The 21239-nt window shown below is 35.3% G+C and overlaps 1 protein-coding gene across 1 annotated transcript in view; it reads left to right on the top strand.

Annotated features, from left to right (window-relative positions):
- Window positions 1–700: 700 nt before the first annotated feature.
- LOC150086379 (U3 small nucleolar RNA-associated protein 6 homolog) overlaps window positions 701–21239 on the top strand; it is a 123615-nt gene continuing 103076 nt past the window's right edge. The window contains exons 1-5 of the mRNA XM_090371293.1: window positions 701–842; window positions 4426–4510; window positions 8098–8139; window positions 15918–15989; window positions 19835–19903. Of these exons, the coding sequence (XP_090227419.1) occupies window positions 751–842; window positions 4426–4510; window positions 8098–8139; window positions 15918–15989; window positions 19835–19903 (360 nt within the window). The 5' untranslated portion in view covers window positions 701–750. The remainder of the gene's footprint in view (window positions 843–4425; window positions 4511–8097; window positions 8140–15917; window positions 15990–19834; window positions 19904–21239) is intronic.

Consider the following 21239-nt stretch of genomic DNA (forward strand, 5'->3'; position numbering starts at 1 on the left):
TCTCTCCCTCTCTCTCTCTCTCTCTCTCTCTCTCTCAGGATAACTCTGGATTTTTTCCCCCTCAGGCTTCCTTGCACCATTTGTCTAATAATAATAATAATAATAATAATAATAATAATAATAATAATAATAATAATAATAGTATCTTGAAAGTGAATGCACAACAATAGCACCCAAGGAACCTGAACGAATTACGTGCTCAGTTGTTTTCCTTAATATTGATATAAACTATTTAAGTTGTATAGTTACAAAAGAATTTAAGATGCAAATCCTACGAAAGAATTCATTAAACGGTTCGTTCTAAAAGAGGGTTTACCCATTGTTATTTTAAAATTACACAAGTGACTAATTTTTTGTCTGGATCTAAATAAATACAAGATCTAAATAAATAGATCTTAAATCGATCTTCTATTAGTTTATCTCCTTTATGTTTTGCCAGTTAGCATCATATTCATATAAAGTTAGCTCTTTTAACCTGCGAATATTTTTAACACTTGGAGGGGGGGGGGGATTCTACCGGGCTGCACGAGGCCCGTTTTCTGCTAGTTTGGTCTCTACCAAGTCTGGTAAATTGGATTTTTTATTTCATTACCAATAAAAACTTTTGAAATCGAAGATGGCGCTGGTATTATTTAATGGCGGAAAACACACGTGTGTATGGGCATATTTAAGTATTTTGTAGTTCTGATATTTGTTTAAAAATAAAAAAAAATAAACAGAAAAACAAAGTAGTACTATTAACTGCAAAAAATGGCTGAACTTGTTCATCTCCGGACGGAAAGAACTATAAATGAATTGGAACAAATGGAAAGAGTTGGTTTATTTACACGAGAAGAAATCAGGTATGGGCTTCGATCATGTGTGTATGTGTAATAGTTTTACTTATTGACAGTGGCGTATTCAGATATCGTAAGGGGGGCTTGGCGACCAGGCTTTTGAATATTTTTTTAGAACGCCTCCTGCGTTCTTTTTCTTTAATTCAAAATTTTGGTTAAAGGGAGCATATGCTCCCTTAACTAAATATTGAAAGATATTTGTAGTTTTAATTGAGTAAGGCTAGAGCAGTGAAGATATAACATTTGAGGATATAATATTGGTCCGTTGTTTCATTATGATAATTTGTACCATAACGAATGGCCCATTATGGTCTATATTGCCCATGCATAGTTGTGTCAAAATTCAAAGCAGAATTGGATAGCCACCGTTTGGTAACGTGGATTTTATTATTATTATTACCCATATGGTGCAAGGAAGCCTGAGGCTTATGCTGCACCAGCCAAAAAAAAAAAAAAAAAAAAATTCCCACATTACCATGAGAGAGAGAGAGTCAGAAGTAGAAGGGAATCATCAAGAAAGAGAAGAATGATGATATCCAACTCAGGACCCTGGGTTTGCCAAGCCCATACTCACCAGATGTGAGCCCCTGGGGTAATGCTCTGCATTATAAAAAAATAGTAAAAATATAAATAAAAAAATAATAAATAATATATAAATAAAAAAAATAATAAATAATATATAAATAAAAAATAAAAATATAAAAAAATAATAGCACTACACATGAAGTGTTATTTTCATATAATATATAATGTCAAATAATATCATTATAAAATAGTGCCTATGAAGACATGATTTTGACTTCATAACAGTTTATCTAGTAGTAGTAATGGCAAATGATGCAAGAAAGCAAACTTAAAAGCACCAGCCAAAATAAAAAAAAACACAGTTCACCCATCCATACCCTCAGTTAACTGGATGCATTGCCTTTGATTTAATATTCTTCTTAACTAAGAGCATAACCCCACCACATCTTCTATCCTGTCTGCCCTTCCTGTATACATTGTCCTCACCATATTCAATTTCAGCATCACATACATCTGAGTGACATCATGTCTCAGCTATTCCTACGCCTGCATTTAATGACTTAATCAGTACTTCAAATTTATTTACAATGCTCCTAGCATTAGTGTACATGCAAGTATACACGCACATGTTTACCCTAACACTGCCCGTGTATTCATTTGTTCCATGATGACCCACAGCAGGGCCTAAAATCCCAGACACCTTGCTTTCCAGGCTGCTGCATGTGCCAATAGTAGCAATATAAGAATCACTTTCACCTCTGCCTGCAGCTATAATTAAACTATTAATCTGTGTATCCCTCCCCAAACTAGCAGTTTTCCGACCCATTTATCACTGCCTCAATAGCCTAATCAAATATTCTTGCACCCCTTCTATTCAAGTATATCCCATCCCTGTAAAAACAGTCTCTCCTCTTAACAAGCACAAACCATGCTAAGAAAAATTCTATCCCGAGTCTTGCACATACTCTCCAAGGCCAAATTGATTGACAAAGACTCTCAACATATAATCCCTACTGGATGGTATGAATGATAAATCTTTTTTTTTTAATTTTCTTGTGTTTGGCAGATGTATAAAAGAATTCTGGTTAATTGCCCATAATTTAGCAATTATAATACTAATACTTCTATTATAATTCTACCCTTCAGTAGAATGCCTTTCCATCACCACACCAAAGCCGATTTCAGATGATCCTGATCCAAATGAGATTGTGGATTCCAGGAGTGAAAGCTTCCCTCCGCCACATTTCAGATTCCCTCACCTCGCTTCAGTAATTTGAAGAAACAAACACCTGTGCAGTGTGGGCATCAATTTTGAAGTGATATCAGTCTAAAATGGCTTTTGAAGAGACCACAACAAAGATTTCTTCAAGTATTTCCTCTTTGCTGTCAAATGAAGAGATCTGTTTAACCCAAAGGAAATATTATCAGTTGTTACGTTATTATAAACAACATAGTTGTTTCTTTATTGTGAAGGTAGATAGTTTTTGAGTGCTCCTCATTACTTGAGATATTTATAAACAAAAATAATAAATGAAAATTTCCAGATTTTTATGCTAGTTTTAATGAAATTAGAACAACTCAGCAGATCTTTATAAAAGAATAAATAATTTTAATAAATAAAAGAACTTTGAATAAATTCAAGGAAGAACTATACAGGGGCTTACATCTGGTGAGTATGGGCTTGGTGCACCCAAGATCCTGAGCTGGATATCATCATTCTTACCTTTCTTGGTAATTCCCTTCTACTTCTGACTTTTGTTTTCTCTCTCCCTCTCTCTCTTTCTCTCTCCCTCCCTCCCGGGTAACTCAGAAATTTTTTTTGGCTGGTGCAGCAAAAGCCTCAGGCTTCCTTGCACCATATGGCTAATAAAAATATATATGTAACTATAGGAGGGGATGGAAAGGTAATGTGGGATTCTTTTTTTTTTGGATGATGTTGTATAAGCTTGCTTCTTTGCACGAGTTGCTATTATTAGCACTACTACTAAAGATTTAAATATAAATTTCATAAAAATCTTCCCATGGGTTGATGAGTTATTACATGTGGATAGATAAATGGTAAAGACATTTGGTGCTTTATGCAGTTAAGAAAGCACATAAAAAAGATCATAATTAAAAAAAATATTGTCATCATACTTAAAAACTTTACCTATGTGAAACTAAAACTTGCTTTTAACATCCTCAAGGAATGAAGTAACGTTCTTTGAAACTCCTTTGAACATCCCATATTTCCTGATGTCAGCCGAATGATTAAATTTTAATTTTTTTTAAACTTCAAACTTTATTTAGGAAAATAAAGTTTTCCTAAAGTAAAAGTTATAAAGTAAAAATTTTTTCTGTTGCAGTTTGATACCCATGAACAGCAATTTTCTCTGTAGATTTATTGACACTTCAAAGAATATCTGTTCCTAAAGAAAAGGTGTTCAATTTACAAGCTGCTTCAGAAAGTTTTTCACAATCTTGCAGTGTGTATTTTTTATAATCTTAAATCTAGCTTTGCAATCATTTTATAACTGTTACTCTGCTAAAGTGAATTAAATATACTTAACTGAGATGAGACTGGTCATTGACCTTACTGAACAATAATGACTTATCAGTCAATAAGTAGTGTTTTCATTGAGCTTTGGCATGGCATATAAAAATCTAACCAGCACTTTGTGTCCTTATGCAGCAGCCTTAGTTTGACAACTAAATGGCAATAAGATGTTATCAAATATGTTCTGCTAGATTCCAGATTGTGTAAAATTAATCTATTATTAGTATTTAACTATATTTCATGATTTGTGTAACATCAGCTTATATAATTTTGAACAAGCTTCAATACTACTGTCATATGTTATTATTTTACTTAAATTTCCCCCTTTATTGTACTTGAATTTCATTACTGATAATAGAATCTGTCAAGGGTCCTAAAACACCACCTTTGTATCAGATTTAGTGTAATTAAGTCATAGGCACTTAATCTAACTTTGAATTATTCATGTGTTGTGTTTTATTATATAATTAATCTAAGCCTATTTAATTTGTTTTGTAATTATCGCTTTTTTTTTTTTTTTCTTTTCAGAAAAATAATAAAAAGGCGAACAGCTCTGGAATACAAGTTGCAGCGTCGGCAGAAAACAAAAGAAGATTATTTGAATTATATTGAGGTGAATGAAATTTTAAATTAGAATTTTGCCACAAAGAATGAAATAATCACCATTAGTGATAAGGCTTACACCTTACGTTCAATTGAGAGGTGCTTCTATTTTGGGAACTTATGGTTATGGTAAAACTTCTTAACAAGATAATACCACATTCCCTAAAATATAGATTGTTTCATTTAAAAAGGTGCGGCTCAAGTGAAATGAGACTCGTTGCTTTTTTTTTTTTTTTTTAGGAGCATTAGCAACTAAGGCCATATTGCTCCGGGATATGCGGTGGTCATTCCCTGACCTTTCCGCATCCTCCATATTTGGTGGTGACGGGCTCGAACCCCGGTCTAATCAAGAAGCGTGTGCTACACACTGCTGCCCCTTCCCACCTGGCTACGGAGGCGCCTACTCGTTGCTTACCAACACCTTACTACTGCGCATGTCAATAACATTCACATCATGCTTTAGCTTTATTTTCCTGTATAGATCAGTTTTTGTTTCATTGCAATTGGTTAAGTTTTGATTGAACTGTGCCTCTCTAAGTGGATTGGATTCCAAAAGAAAAATGAGTGATTGTAATTTAGAGCAAAGAATTGTTATTAAATTTTTAGTGAAACTCGGTAAAAATGCTGCAGAAATGATAAAAAAGTGTACAGTAATGAAACCATGAGTCAGTCGTGTGTATGAATGGCACAAACAGTTCAGAGAGGGATGGGACAATGTCCACGACAACAAGAAGACAGGAAGACTGCCAACTTTGACAACAGAAAGAATATTGAAAGGTGTGCATGCAAATTGTTTTCACATGTCCTTGCAGACTATCAGAAACAGAAATGTGTGGAAATTTGCACGGAACTCCTGACTTTTTGGATTCAGTGATAACAAGAGATGAATCCTTTGTCTTTCAGTATGATCCACAAACCAAGCGGCGCCTCCAGAGCCAGGTGGGAAGGAGCAGCAGTGCGTAACACATGCTTCGTGATTAGACCGGGGTTCGATCCTGTCACCACCAAATACGGAGGATGCAGAAAGGTCAGGGAATGACCACCGCATATTCCCGGAGCAATATTGCCTTAGTTGCTAATGCTCCTAAAAATCAAATAATAATAACAAACTAAGCATCAAAGCATTCAGTGGCAAGCTCCTTCTTCACCTCATTTAAAGAAGAAGCAAGGATGTCTTGATCGAAAATCAAGTCCATGCTTGCCGTTTTCTTTGACTGTTGTGGCGTTGTTCGTCATGAATTTGTCCCACCAAATCAGACTTAATCAGACATTCTACATTGAGATTTTAGAAAGACTTCTTGAAAAAATTTGAAAGACATGGCCCAATTTATGGCCGGCCAAGTGGTTTTGCATCATGACAGTGTACCAAGTTATTCCTCTGTCGCACTGAGAGAGTTTTTAACAAAAAACAAGATCACAACAATGGAGCACCCACCACATTTAGCAGACTTGGTGCTGTGTGACTTTTTTCTGTTACTGAAAATTAAAATTTGAAGGGGATAAACATTTAAATTGTTGTATTTAAAATAATAAATGATTTAAAAAATATTTCTTGTTTCTTTTTTAGCCACGCCTTGTATCAATGTCTATTTTGCTTATTTTTAGGTTTAGGTTATTTGAACCTTCTTTCTCATCTTTGGGCTGAAAATGAATGTTAAAATTATGTGTTACCGTTTAAATTTTGCCTAATCACCTTTATTTCTTTTGCTTTCTTTTTTTTTTTTTGTTTGCCAATGGGAAGGTCTTCCCTTTTGTTAGCTTACGCTTTTGATTTTATTTGAAGAAAAATTAAACACAGTGTAAATATGATGTTATGTTTGCTTTTCATTACTTGTGTTCAGCAGTTGGCTGCATTGAGGGCAATTTGTGGCACCAAGTCTCGTGCTTCGACCATTGTGTTATTTATAACTTTTTTCTTTAAATAAAATTGGTGTTTGTTTGTTTCAGAACTGACATTTTTGAAATTGAGACAATCCTTGTGGCACCTCTTTTTTATCTGAGGATGAGGAACAGCTTTCCAATTGAGAAAAAAAAAAACAGTGATTAAGCAAAATTTAAAATTAGAAATCATAAAATATAAACGGTAATACTTAGTCCAATTTTTACATCAAATTCAAAACTTTTACATAAAAATAAATGAGGTAGGTTCCATTGCCCTTTAATTGAAATACCATATATGTGTTGAAAAAAAAACCCTCTGAGGTCAGGACACGATACTTGTTACTTCTATCTAATCACTGGCTAGGCTGCAATTGAGATATATTTTTATTATAATACTTTTACACTGTTGAAAATAGTAAAACTTATTTACAGTTGAACAACAAATGTTGTCTTTCTCAGCCATAAATGTTTCAAGTCTCAGCTCCTAAATGCTGGTCACAAAGGGTAGGATTGGGAATGGTTTTAGGTAATGCTTCATCATTAGCAAATTTTCAAAAAACCCCCTTAGCAAATTTTCATTGTATGGTATGACATTGCTGTGCGAGAGACTCAAAGATAATAGTGATTGCATGTTCCCTATCTGTGTTCATAACACATCTCTCATACCAGTTACACTTCACTTCCATCCATTGGTAATGTTATTGATATTTTTTTGTAAACAATGATGACTTTTGAAAGGGGGTTTATATAGTGCTCTTTTATTGCCATATGTTCAGCAAGAGCTGAACTAAAATCTGTTACGTATAACATTCATGTGGTTTCCCAGGCACCTCATTTTTATTCCTTGAGGCACCTCATTTTTATTCGATGAATTACTGGATTATGCTAATGAAGACACTGAGTAATCATGTGGTTTAACTACATATCTTGCCATATTTAAGAGAAAGAGATATTTATGGTTGAGAAGGGCAATGTTCATTGTCGGAAGCTTCTATGACAATATTCGTTGTCATGGAAGCTTCTGACAATTTTGTCGAGCAGTGTATATTTAGCATATGTTGATAAGAAATAGTTTTTGGGATTTTTACTTTTGGGACTTGACAGAAATGCAGTGATATATCTGATGGATTTTGATGAGCTAAATCCAAATTTGAAGTCAGATATTGCCTGGCACCCACAGATTTCAAGAGATATGCAGGTATTATAATTGTAATTTTTAAGGCAATTTTAAGAATTTGAACAATTTCAACAACATTTAAATTTTAACAGTGATTAAACTAAGATTAAACATTTTTTACATGAATATATTGCTGAGACTGCAGCAAGCATTTTTTTTATAAGAAACAAAAATAAATAAATAAGGGAAAACATCATTGTCAATTTAAAGAGATTAAAAAGAAAGTATCTCTACTCACTGTGTTTGATGTGGTGGTGGAGACCGTTCAAATATCAGAAAGTCCTTTATTTAAGGATTTTCAGATATTTGAAGAGAAATATAGATAAAATAATAGTTTTTTTTTTTTTTTATATATATATATATATAGATTTGTGTCAAGCATCACAAAAATTAAAATTTATACATAATTTATACAAAGAATGATTATGTTGGATAAAATTAGCGCTGAATTTATTTGAAGAACTATTAATTTTATTTTATTTTAGATTATGAAGTAAAGTTACATAATGTGTCATAATCATTCTTTTTTTTCTTTATAGTACGAAATTAACTTGTTGAGTTTGCTTCAGAAAAGGAGACCGGTAAGTTGTGGATATTCAGAGCATTTTTAAAATTTTGAAATAACAGATAGAAAATTTCTCAACAATTCAAATTTCAGTTATAGTACTATATTTTAGAGAGTTTCAGTGGAACATATGGTAGAATGTTGAATTACCATGTGTCCATCATATATTACAGTAATTTTTCATATGGAAATAATGGGTCTAGCCCCTGATGATCCTTAGTACCTTCAAGTCAGTTATCATCTTATTTTTTGCTAATGATACAATTTTACCTGCTGCAACAACAAAAAAGAATGAAATGGCTCTGTTTGTTTGCAAGTTTAGTGGTTCTGTCATTCATAATTGCTACAATTAATACATAAGCATTAATGTACAAAATACATACACTGAAAAGCAGACCCATTATTTGCATGCAGGCATTGAGCATATGCTGAGTTGTGAAGTACTCTGTCATAATTTCCTTTATGTAGAGATTGCATGTGACACAGGGAAGCAAATACTTACTGAGACTTTAATATTCTGCACTTGGCTTCATGTGGATTGTGAATGATTATTATGAACAAGTAGAAGAAACTGTTTTATTAATTTGTTTATATCAGTAGCCCAGCCCAAGGTGGAATTTATGAAGTAAGATAAATGTATTTTTCTAGAAAATAAAACTGGGACGATTTGACAAAAAAAAAAAAAAATTCTTAAAAAATAACTTGTACATGAAATTTTATATTTTTCAATGTCAAATAGTACTTGTTATTTTTTAGAGAGAATTAATAAAAAAAATATTAATACATGAGGCATTATAAACATTTGAAAATTTGTGTTTTAAAAATTTGGCAAAAGTAAAGAAAGAAACTAGAAATCTCCACTGGCAAATTGCTTTTTTGCTACCAGCAGGAAGCTTCTGGTAGCATTCAGTTGAACTGATTATCTTAGTGGCAGAGAAGAGACATGCATGGGGTGATTTTAAATTGTCAGAACACACAGTCGTACATTAAGTACAAAATGCTATTTAATTAAGTTATTCAGGAGATTAAGCATGCTAAGGCAGATTGTGACAACTCTTTAGCTAAGAGTGCAAAGAAAAGTAGCAAGGAAATCTTTGCTTATGTTAACACTAGAACGAAAGGGATGAATCAATTGGTCCACTGGATGTGAATGGTATAACTATTAATGATCCTGTATACAGGCTGCTCACAACTGAATAAATATTTTGTCTGTTTTCACACATGAAGTTTTTTGAGATCTGGATAACAGACATCTGTCTAATACTAATTGGGCGGTAAATGATTTTATAATAATGGAAAAGAAGGTAGTAGTAGTAGTAGTAGTAGTGGCACATGATGCAAGAAAGCAAGTGTAGGAGCTTATGCAGCATCAGCCAAAAAAAAAAAAAAAAAAAAAAAATCATCACACCATTCCCTCCAAATGCCTGTCCAGTTCCTCCTTAAATTTATTTAACCTATCAACTTCCACAACGACAGATGGAAGTTTGTTCCAGCAATTAACCACCCGCTGGCTAAAGGCAAATTTCCGCACATCTATTCTACATCTATCCTTTCTTAATTTGAACTTATGTCCCCGTAGGTTCGTAATCTGAACAAGTGGAAGGATCCCATCAGAATTCAGCGTGCTCAACCCATTCAAGGCCTTATAGACCTCAATCAGATCACCGCGCAGGTGCCTAGTCTCCAGCCACTGCAATTTGCAGAACTTAAGCCTCTCTTGGTAAGAGAATCCCTTCATTCCCCTCACCAATCGTGTTGCTCTTCTCTGTACACGCTCAAGCAAATCTACATCCTTCCTAAAATGAGGCCTCCAGACTTGTACGCAATACTCAAGGCGTGGCCTGACCATTGCCTTATACAGAGGGACAATCACCTCCTTTTCCCTGCTAGCAAAATTCCTATATATCATTGACAAAACCCCATGACCTGCCCTAGCAGCCTGTCTGCATTGCTCAGAAAACTTCATATCTGACTGCACAATTACTCCCAGGTCTTTTTCATTTTCTACCACCTTAAGTGTAGTACCACACAGTTGGTACGTTTCTCTGGGGTTACTTCTACCCATATGCAGTACTTTGCATTTGTCAAGGTTGAACTTCAGTTGCCACTTCTTAGCCCATCTGCCCAAATTATCTAGATCCTGTTGCAGTAGCACACTGCCATTACTGTCATTAACAACCCTGCCAACCTTTGTGTCATCTGCAAACTTCGACATTAAGCCTGATATACCTTCATCAATATCATTGATAAATACACAAAACAACAGTGGACCCAACACCGAACCCTGTGGGACTCCACTAATAACATTAGTCCACGAAGAGCAGCACCCATTGATTACCACCCTCTGTCTTCTCCCACTTAACCATCCTTTTATCCATTGTAGCAACTTACCCTTCTGCTCCAATTTGTACAGTAGTCTTCCATGTGCAACAGTGTCAAAAGCTTTCCTGAAATCCAAGTATATGATATCAAAATTATTTTTCGCATCCAGTTCCTTTGTGACCACATCATAATAACCAATCAAATTTGTCAGACAAGACTTTCCCTTAACAAACCCATGCTGTGTTTGAATTATTGCTGCAGTCTTGTCTAGATGATCCTGCAATGCATCTTTAACCAGTGACTCCATTATTTTACCCGGAATAGAAGTTAAACTAACTGGTCTGTAATTACTCGTGTCACCCTTCGATCCACCTTTGTGAATTGGGGACACATTTGCACATCTCCAGTCCGTGGGAACCTCCCCTGAGTCCAAGGATGCTCTCATAATTATGGCTAAGGGTTTGCTTAGTTGCTTTGCCGCCTCCTTTAAAATAACTGGATAGATCCCATCCACCCCAGGTGCCTTTCTTATGTTTAACTTCAACAATTTCTCCTCCACTTTGCTCTCAGTTATTACAAAATCATTAAGCACACTGCTACAATTTGATAACCTTCTTCCATTTTCAAACTGTAATAATTCCTCACGTGTGAATGTAGATGCAAAATACTCATTCAGTTTGTTTGCTATCTGAGCAGGATCATCAACAGTCGAACCATCGATGTCAAGTGGACCAATCATATTCACCCCCTTCCTTTTAGAGTTTATATAAGTAAAGAAATCCTTGCTGTTTTTCTTAGCATCCTTTGCCAAAGATTTCTCGTAATCCGCCTTCGCCTGCCGAACCTCCTTTGTGACCTGATTACAGACTAGCTTATATCTGCCACAGGCTTCTGCGTCACCTGATAATTTATATGCATCCCATGCATTTTTCTTCTCTGTCACGAGTCTCATTAGTTCATTTGATAACCATTTAGGCCTAAACCTTGAACGATATTTCTTAATCGGTATATAAAGTCTAGTAGCTTCCACGATTAATTCCTTGAATGCTTCCCACTTAGAATTTACTGTTGGTAACATCGTCAGTTGATCCCACTGTACAGAATTTAAAAACTGTCTGAGACCACTGTACTCCCCTTTACGGAAGCAAAAACCCTTTCCTTTACCCCTGACGGTAGTTACCTCTTTGAGTAAATCCCACTTCAGCACACTGTGATCACTGCCACCTAGTGGTTCCTTTATCTGCAAATTCTTAATACACGAATGATCACTGCTGATAACCAGATCAAGAGTGTTACTTTCTCTGGTTGCCTCTCGAACATGCTGCTGCAGAAAACAATCATCCAATAAATCCACAAAAGTCTGACTGGTGTGTGAGTGACCAACCCACAAGTTCCAGTCAATATCTGGGAAGTTAAAATCCCCCATTATAAGACATTCAGATTTACTGGCCCACTCTATTTCTCTGTACAATTGTTCATTGTACTCATTCAAGTCATTAGGCCTGTAACACACTCCTACCCTTATTTTTCCTTTCGCAGTGCTTATCTCGCACCAAACTGACTCAACAGAGCACTGTTCATCTATATTAACTGGGTGCACTTCCTTTGATTTTATGTTTTTCTTAATTAACAGCATAACACCCCCTCCCTTTCTGTCCTGTCTATCCTTTCTGTACACATTGTACTCCCCAAATTCCAGTTCTGCATTCCTTATATCTTTGTGACACCACGTCTCTGCTATCCCAACAATATCCGCCTTTGATGTCTTGACCAACACTTCAAATTCATCAAATTTATTTACTATACTTCTAGCATTGGTATACATGCAAGCATACATGCTCCTATGCCTATTCCTTGTTACCCTAACACATCCCATATACCCAACTATTCCATGATGACTGCCATCCGTCCCTGAAACTCCCAACACCCCTCGCTCCAGGTCGCTTCTTATTCTAATAGAAGTTGTGCAAGAATCACCTTCACCTCTGCCTGCGGTTACTGTTAAACTATTAGTCTTTGTATCCCCCCAAACTAGCAGTTTTCCGACCCACCTAACACTGCCTCGATAGCATCAGCAAATATTCTTGCACCCTTTCTATTTAAGTGTATCCCATCCCTGTAGAAGCAATCTCTCCTGTTAACAAGTACAGTCCAGGCTGAAAAAAATTCTACCCCTTGAGCCTTGCACAATCCTTCCAGGGCCGAATTGATCGACAAGGCTCTCATCATGTACTCCCTCCTATCGTGTCTGGGCAGAATTGCAGACACTTTCAAATTCAACCCTATTTCACGGCTTTTTTTCAACAGTGACCTGTACTTGTTGAGTAATTCCACCGGTCTCCTACTCTTAATATCATTAGTGCCAACGTGTACAACTATATCACCTTTTGTGCCCTTGAAAGATGATATCCGCTCTACAACGTCATCAACCTTTGCCCCTGGCAGACATACCCTGGTCCTGTTCCTCCTATCCTTTTTACAAAGGATGTTCCCCGTTTCCCTGACAATAGAGTCACCAACAACAACTAGTTCCTGTGGGACCAGCGCATTCTGCCTTAGGGGTTGCCGCTGTGTTGCGCGATGACCAAGTGCAAGCTCTGGCGTTGATGTGGGCAGCTGAGAGCTTGATGGGCCCCTCAATTTACTTCCTTCGAGGGCATCCACCCTGTCCTTCAAGCTCTCATATAGGCCCATAAGAACGCTGAGTTGTTGCCTGATTTCGATACACTCCTTGCATCGCGCACACACAAAGACATCCCCCATGGCAATATCATGTTCCGTTCCAGAGAGTTCGGCAAACATTTCACAAGTTGCACATTTCTTTAGGCTGTGATGCGTTGGAGAATTGCCCCCCTCAGTTCTCCCCCGAGTCACAGCACTCCTGCCACTTTGTGCCCGTTGCTTTGCTGCTCTAGTTTGGGGCATGGTAGTTTAAATTAAAAAAAATCAATAAATTAAATGTCAGTAGTATTTGAATAGAAACTATTAAATAGAAACAGTGAAGCGTATTACTATATAATTATGCGTTAGAACTACCTAGCTACCTCAATTAAAAAATTTGAATTCCCTACCACTATATCCAAAAACAATGGCTACAAAAATGGAACGAAATAACGGTTTTACCTATCGTAAGTAAAATCCACAAAAACTCTTTATCTAAATTAAAAATAAAAAATAACCAGCGTAACTATAACTATATGACTACGTATTAAGTACAATATAAAATAACAATCATGTAAATAACAGGTAAACACTTATCGTTTTTGCAGAGCCTGTAACTGATAGCTGTAACTTTTAAAGAGATTCAGCGCCCTCCAGCAACATGTCTTCCAGGTGGAAGACATGTTGCTGCAGCTAAAAGCAAATAAGGCACATAGGGCTGATATTGGTGTAGCTATTTCAAGTTTGATGGCTCAGTTTGCTGTTGATACAAATGTGGACATAGTGGATAATGCTAGTTATCTGGATATATTACTGCAGGAAAATTTAGATAAACTAATGATCAACTAGCCAAATGGACTGAACAATGACAATTGAAGTTTAACATTGATAAATGCAAGTTACATTTGATACAGTCATCCTGGAATAGCATACTATTTAGGTGACACCAAGCACAAGGTAGTTGACAAGGAAAATACCTAAGGATATTGTAAAGTCCTACATGAAGGTCTAGGTGGAGTGTAAGCAGGCTGCTAGAACAGTTTATTGGGAGGTAGTTTGTCAATGACATATATAAACTTTGTCAGGAAGAGCAAAGAGATGATTATCCTGTTGTATAAGGCAATGGTAAGGCAATCTGGAATACTGCATACAGGTTTAGAAATCTCATTTTAGGAAGGACATAATCTGTTGAAAAGGTGCCAAGAAGAGCATAAGATTAGATGGGAGGGCACAAAAGTTTTACTAAGAAAAAGAATAATTACTATGGAAATTAGGCAACTGCATGGTGACCTAATTGAAATGTATAGAGCTTTAAAAGGGGTAAGTAAACTAAATGCTGATGGCATCTTTATTCTTCCTAATATGACATGCACACATACTCAAGGGGACATAAATTTAAATTGAAAAAATGGTGGTTGCAGGCTTTGTGTGTCTGTAAATTTGACCAACCAGAGAGATATTGATTGCTGGACTAAACACACGTTTTATGGGTAGTTTTAATCGATTGGAAGTGGGTAGTTTAAATGAATTAAAGATGTTTTGGACAAATTACTAGAAGGAATGGGCAAATAAAGTGGGTAAATTTTTTTTCATTGTGTATAAATTGCCTCCTTGCAAATTGTTGCCCATACTAATACTATTCTATATTAGTTATAATTCAGATTCGCTCTGCATTACATTGTGCTCTGTTTTGCTTGACCAGGCCAACAAATAGATCTCCTAGAGCAGCGGTTCTCAACCTTTTTTTAATACTCGTACCATCAAAACAAAAATTGAAAAATGTCGGTACCACTTATTAAAATATGTATTTGTATTAAGAGGAAAAGTCAAGAATATTCACATAATAAGGCTATGTTATTAATTATACATATTTTTATTTCATTTTTAATACAAAAATTGAACAAACTAAATAAAAAATATTAAATGAAACAGTACAAAATAAACTATAAAATACTTCATTAGTATGGTGATATAATTGTAATCAATAACGATTTAATGCAATAAATTGTGTGAACTTGAACAAATATTTCACTTAATGTGACACTTTAGCTTGTTTGACAGTGATTAGTTTATATATATTTAGTTCTGTTTTACTTAATTTCAAACATAAATTTGGCTCCAAAGTGAGCCTTGTTCTACTTTTTTTTTTTTTAAATACATCATAAAAGAAAATCCTGTTTCATGTAAATATGTCATACAAAATGGCATTAAACCTTTCATTGCTCTTTCTGAAATTTGTTTGAAATCTTTTTTTATGCTTAATCCAAAAGTTGATTAAAGTGTTGTTTTTGAAATCATCCATTAAATTTTTGTTAGATTGAACTCTTGTTAGATAAAAAAATATATAGGTAAAACATGTAATTATTTGCCTTTAGAGGGGGAAGTTTTTAATGTTTCATTTTTCATAATTTCATTAATTAATAAAAATTCAACCATTCTGTGATTCACTTACCACCAAATCTTTTTCCATGTACCACCGGTTGAGAAATTCTGTCCTAGAGGACTTCAATTTTTTTCTCTCTTCTGGACAAAAACTTGTCATAGTGATTATGGCTTTACATTTATAGGGATTTGCTCTCCAAATGTTTCTTTTTCCATTTTGCTACACTCAGTAATTTACCCAGTAAATTTAACTTGGCCCTAAATTGTTTTCTTTGTCAGTTTGCACCAGGTCTTGAAATAATGGGCTGGTAGTACGACAATGTAATATCTTCTTATTCAAACTGCATTTGCTATATGAATGTCCTTATCCTTTAATTTATTTGATTAAATTTGAACAATTAATTTGATTGCATTTTTCTTTTCATATAGAAAATTGGATATAATTTGAAGAGAAAGGAAATTGATCATGCTATTGCCAAAAGAATAAATAAATTATTCAAGGTAAGACTATTTTTACTCTGTTTTTGAAAAGTTTTTAAGTTTCTGTGCATGGCAGCCTGGTCGTACCCAGAGATTCTTAGCACCCTCTGCTTCCACTCTGATCCTCTCTCTGCCATAAGAGGGGGAGTGACGGCCATTTGTTTCGTTGTTCTGTCATTTGCTGGAAGGTTTTAACATGCCACATTAATTAAATTATGTGCTTAGAATGCTACCTCATCCTTCCAATGGTCTTTGGTCAGATGGACAAAATTGTCTGGATGTAAAAACCATCTGTACTGTTATGTTACGTAAATATGTTACCAATATTTTTGTTATTACCAATACTGTTATGTTACATAAATATATCATAAATTTAGCATATAGAGATTTTTATTGATCTAAATATGATCAGGGAAGATTGAAATTAATAAAATATGTTGGAGTAAAGCCTTTGGTTTGAGATTTATTTTATTAACTGCTTAATTCCTCAAAATGTATTAATGTAATTATTTTAAAATACATTAAACCATATTTTCTCTTTTATTAATAGTGTATTTCTATTTCATTTTTAGAGTACATATTACCTAACACGGCAAAGTTCTTATTGTCATGTTTTTTTTTTTTTTTTTGTGTTTAATTGCCGATGCTTTGAATTATAGTTTTTTTCTCATTTTGTTCCGATTGTGGCCAGCAGCATCTGGTCATCTTAATCTAAATAAATAATAAAAGTTTTGTGTACTTTTAATCTCTGCATTGTCCTATACAGCAAAAAAGTAAAGATTGAAATCAATGTTTGGAATAATTTTTTAAAAATAATTTTTTAAAATTATTTAAAACACTGAAATAATTTTAGAATTTTGTGCATTAGATGACAGGCCTCTCTATCAATTGAGCGATAAAAGTGTTCCCTATTCCCTATAGCAGAAACAATACGGAAATGTGCATAATTTTCAAATTATTTTAATAACTATTTAAATATAATCTTACGACCTTTATGCACTGCTAGACAAAATTAACAGAACATGTAGAAAATGTGATATAATTCGTGTAGTTTGCAATGAAGCAGGACAGAATTTGGTATGTTGGTGTATCATAGAATAATGATGAAATGAGGAGACAGCAAGAAACTTCGAACAGATATAAGGGACATTTTAGGGATTGTATAAGAATTACTAAAAAGATCACATTGCAGAAGTCTATATAAGGTGCTCAAAAAGATGGTCACGTGTCATCAGCATGGTGTATGGTCCCCTCCAGCAGCTAAACAGGCCTCATAGTGGTGAACCATGCTCGAGAGGCGCCTCCGTAGCCAGGTGGGAAGGAGCAGCAGTGCGTAGCACACGCTTCTTGATTAAACCGGGGTTCGAGCCCGTCACCACCAAATACGGAGGATGCGGAAAAGGTCTGGGAATGACCCCCGCATATCCCGGAGCAATATGGCCTTAGTTGCTAATGCTCCTAAAAACCAAATCACAAACCATGCTCGAGATAAGGGTGCCTATAAGATTCTGTGGCAACAAAACTCATTCTTTCACCAGCACCGACTTTGGCTCACCAAGCACTGACTGAGGAACTAGCTGTTGGTGTACAATGCGACACACAAAGTTGCCCTACACATGTTTGATTGGATTTAAGTCTGGTGATCTTGCTGGCCATGGCAGTCGTTGAATATCCTCGGTTTCAATATATTCCTCCACCACTTGAGCTCTATGTGCAGTGATGTTGTTGTGCATGAAAAAAAATCTCGTCCAATCACACCCCTAAAAAATCACACATAGGGTTTGATGATCTGTTCTTATCTTTGTGCAGTTACAGTACCCTTATCAAAAATATAAAGTGTGTGGCCATTGATCATTATTCTGCCCCACACGAGAATAGTGTCTCCATTGTAAGTGTTCCTTTCCGATGTTGGAGGGATGGTACCACATTCCTCATACTTTCCAGATGAAATAACGTCTAGAATCTGTAGGCTAAAATGGGACTCATCAGAGAACAGAACTGTACCCCATTTATCAGGGCTCCAAGTCACATGTTCATGACACCAGTTTTGATGAGCTCTGCAGTGATTTTGGGGTTAATGGGATGCAGACTACTCCTTTCCTTGTGTAGAGTCCACTTGAATCAAGCCTTCTTAACATGGTCCTGTTGGAAATGTTTTTACTTGTGGCTACAGCAACCGTGAGAGGCAATTGATTACACAACATCATAGGGTTCCATCTTGCTGTTAGAGTCAGATAGCAGTCTGTTCTGGTTGATGCGCACCTTGGGTGACCTCTTCTTGTAATGGTTCCTGTCTCCTGATACTGCTTCCATATTGCCGAGCCGATACTGTGTGACACGTTAAACCAGTATGCCACCTTTATCCATGACATTAGTATGGCATACTGTCCTGCTTGAAGTCATCCAGTGGCCTGCCATCTCAAAGAATCATCTAAACAACAACTTGCCATCCTGAGTGCTGGACACGTGGCTGTCCCTCTGAGCAAGCCAAAAAAATGGGAATTAAGTGATGTGGTTGCAACCCATGTTTTTATAGGCATGAATAATTTGCATAATGTGTGGCTCTGTAAGATGGTAGATCAATTTCTATTGGATACTTGGGATTTGCATGCCAGAATGCTTATTATATCAAACATCGGACTTTGGTGACACTGTTCACAATAAAATATTCATGAAAAACATTTTGTTCTGTTAATTTTGTCGAGCAATGTATTTCTTAGGCCTTTGTTTTTATTTATATAATAATATGCGTGTGTACATGCATATATGTGTACTAGGCTAATTGCTTAGCACAATGCTTCCCACCTATTTTAATTTTGCTTTATTTTATTTTAAACATCATTCCCACTGAATTTGATATGATTTTCACTGAATTTCATACTGATTTGAAAATAGGTGAGAATTTACAATAAGAAGTTTATAAACAGTGCATCAATTGGAAAACGAGACTGATACTAGAAAAAAATGATCCCATGTATGAGTAAACTAACCTTTATTCAAAGTAAATTCCTCCTGCTTCCACATGCTACATGCAATAATCATGAAGCAACTGGTGGAAGGCCATGACTGATATATGGTTCAATTTTCTCATCACAGCTCTTTGAATGGTGTTGACATCAAAATAACAGCCTTTCAGTGGTGCCTTGAACTTTGGGAACAAAAAAGTCACACAGGGCTAAGTCTGAATACGGTGGGTGTGACAGTACACAGATTTTTTTGTTAGCTTGGTGTGTTGCACAAGAGGAACTAACTGCTGTCTTCTCCATACTGAGGCTGCACATGATAGATTCTCAGCAGACATTTCAAAACATCCAGATAGTAGGCAGCAGTAACACTGGCCATTGGGCATGAATTCTTTGGGCACAGTTCCCATTCTTATCATAGAAAGCGATGAGCATGGTTTTGTGATCTTTCTTGATGAACTTATTTTGCTTCGGAAGAGCTTGCCAACTTTCACTCCGCACTTTGTTGCTTTTTTGCTATTTCATACTGGAAACACCATGTCTTGTCATGCATAATGATCAAATTCAGGAATTTGGGTTTGCTTTCAGTTGCCTCAATGAGTTCTCTGCAGTGTTCAACTCACACCTGTCGTTGACTGCCTGTTAATGAACGTGTTAAAAACCAAGCACAGATCTTCGTTTTCTTCAGATCTGGGCCTGAAATGGTGGCAATTTCTGTAGTATGAGCTTGACTGTGGTGCTCGAGGGACATCACTCTTTCATTTCATGGTTACTTATAGTATGATGGCAGTGCCAACATTCTTCTTATGACATCAGTCTTGCTTTCCAATTTCTGCACTGTGCATATATTATTAATAATATTACTGGATAAAAGCTTATTTTTTTTTTTTTAACTCATTGTAGGGTGCAATAATTCGTTTCAAAAATGATGAAAATCTGTGGCTTTCACAAATTGAATTTTGCAAAAGAATGGTAAGGAATATATATTTCATATTTTTTATCAATACAAATAAGTATAACAAGCTTAAATAACTTAAGAATTGAATGATATAGGCCAGACAAGAGTGAGAGTGTGTGTGTGAGCGTGCATGCATGCACTTGTGTGTGTATATGCATGTGTGCGTGCACATGTGAAAACTTTGCACTAATAAAATGCTGCATTATTAAATAAGGGTTTGATTAAAAAACTGGATAGGATCAGGAATACTAGAATTCTGAACTATCTCATACAATGCTTACAAAGTTAGTGATGTGACTTGAGTACCATCTGTTATGGTGACAAATGAAACAAGTATAGCTTTTAAATGTAAATAAAATATATCTTGTGGACATTCAAGTTCTTTTAACTTCATCAGTGAAAGGAAATCAGTCAAATTAGCAAAAAACCAAGAATTCACAGTAACTTACCTTCAGTTGTGTGAGGTCAACTGGACTACAGTGATGTTTAGCTCTTTTGTATCTTTCAGTCATTCTATCCATACACATGAAATTTAGTATACCTTTAAAGAAAGGGGTTAAAGAGAAGGTAAGAAAACTTCTCCTTTCAAACTTTGAGAAATCTTATTTATTGTCAAGCAAATAGGAAAAATGCAGGATCAAGGAAAATGTCACAAAAGCTAACTCTTAGTAAGTGGGCATTTTTTCCTTTTGGCAGAAAATGCAGCAAAAAGAATATCATCTATTGCAAAGGATTTCCTATCTTCCCCCCCCCCAGTTTATACTGCAAAAAAAAAAAGAAAAAAGTTTTGGTTCCTGTTCAGTGCAAAGAATTGAGTTTTAGAACATAAGGCCTTGCAACAAGAGGCCTTCCTCTGTTTCAACCATAACTGGTATGCTACACAATTTGTGTTTGTTTCATGTTTTCCATGAGTATTTTTTGCTGAGACAGATATTTGTTTCATTGAAGAATTAAATTATCCAAAGGTGATAAATGTGATGTCTCTAAAAAATTTCAACATCACAGTTGATACAGAAAGAGAAGAAAACTCTACATCCATGTCACGTTGCATGAAAAGGGAAAGGAGTGCATGCTCCTTAGATTATTTTTTTGAAAAACATACCACCACCAGAGTACCTTTTTGGATGTGTGTCTAATCTAATACCAAAGCTCTTCATAGGAGCTTTGAAATAATTTTAAGGGTTTTTGTTATTTTAATACACTAAACTATAGTTAATATATAGTTTGGATTCCTGTAGTCACATAGGTTAGTATATTTTTGTATTTAGATAAGTATTTGGAAAGCTACAGTTTAATATTCAGATAGCTTTTGTTATTAATATTTTAGCAGAAATTTGCAACTTTCACTTG

Source organism: Mastigoproctus giganteus, chromosome 4, assembly GCF_048544385.1.
Source record: "Mastigoproctus giganteus isolate SK-2022 chromosome 4, ASM4854438v1, whole genome shotgun sequence".
NCBI lineage: Eukaryota > Metazoa > Arthropoda > Arachnida > Uropygi > Thelyphonidae > Mastigoproctus > Mastigoproctus giganteus.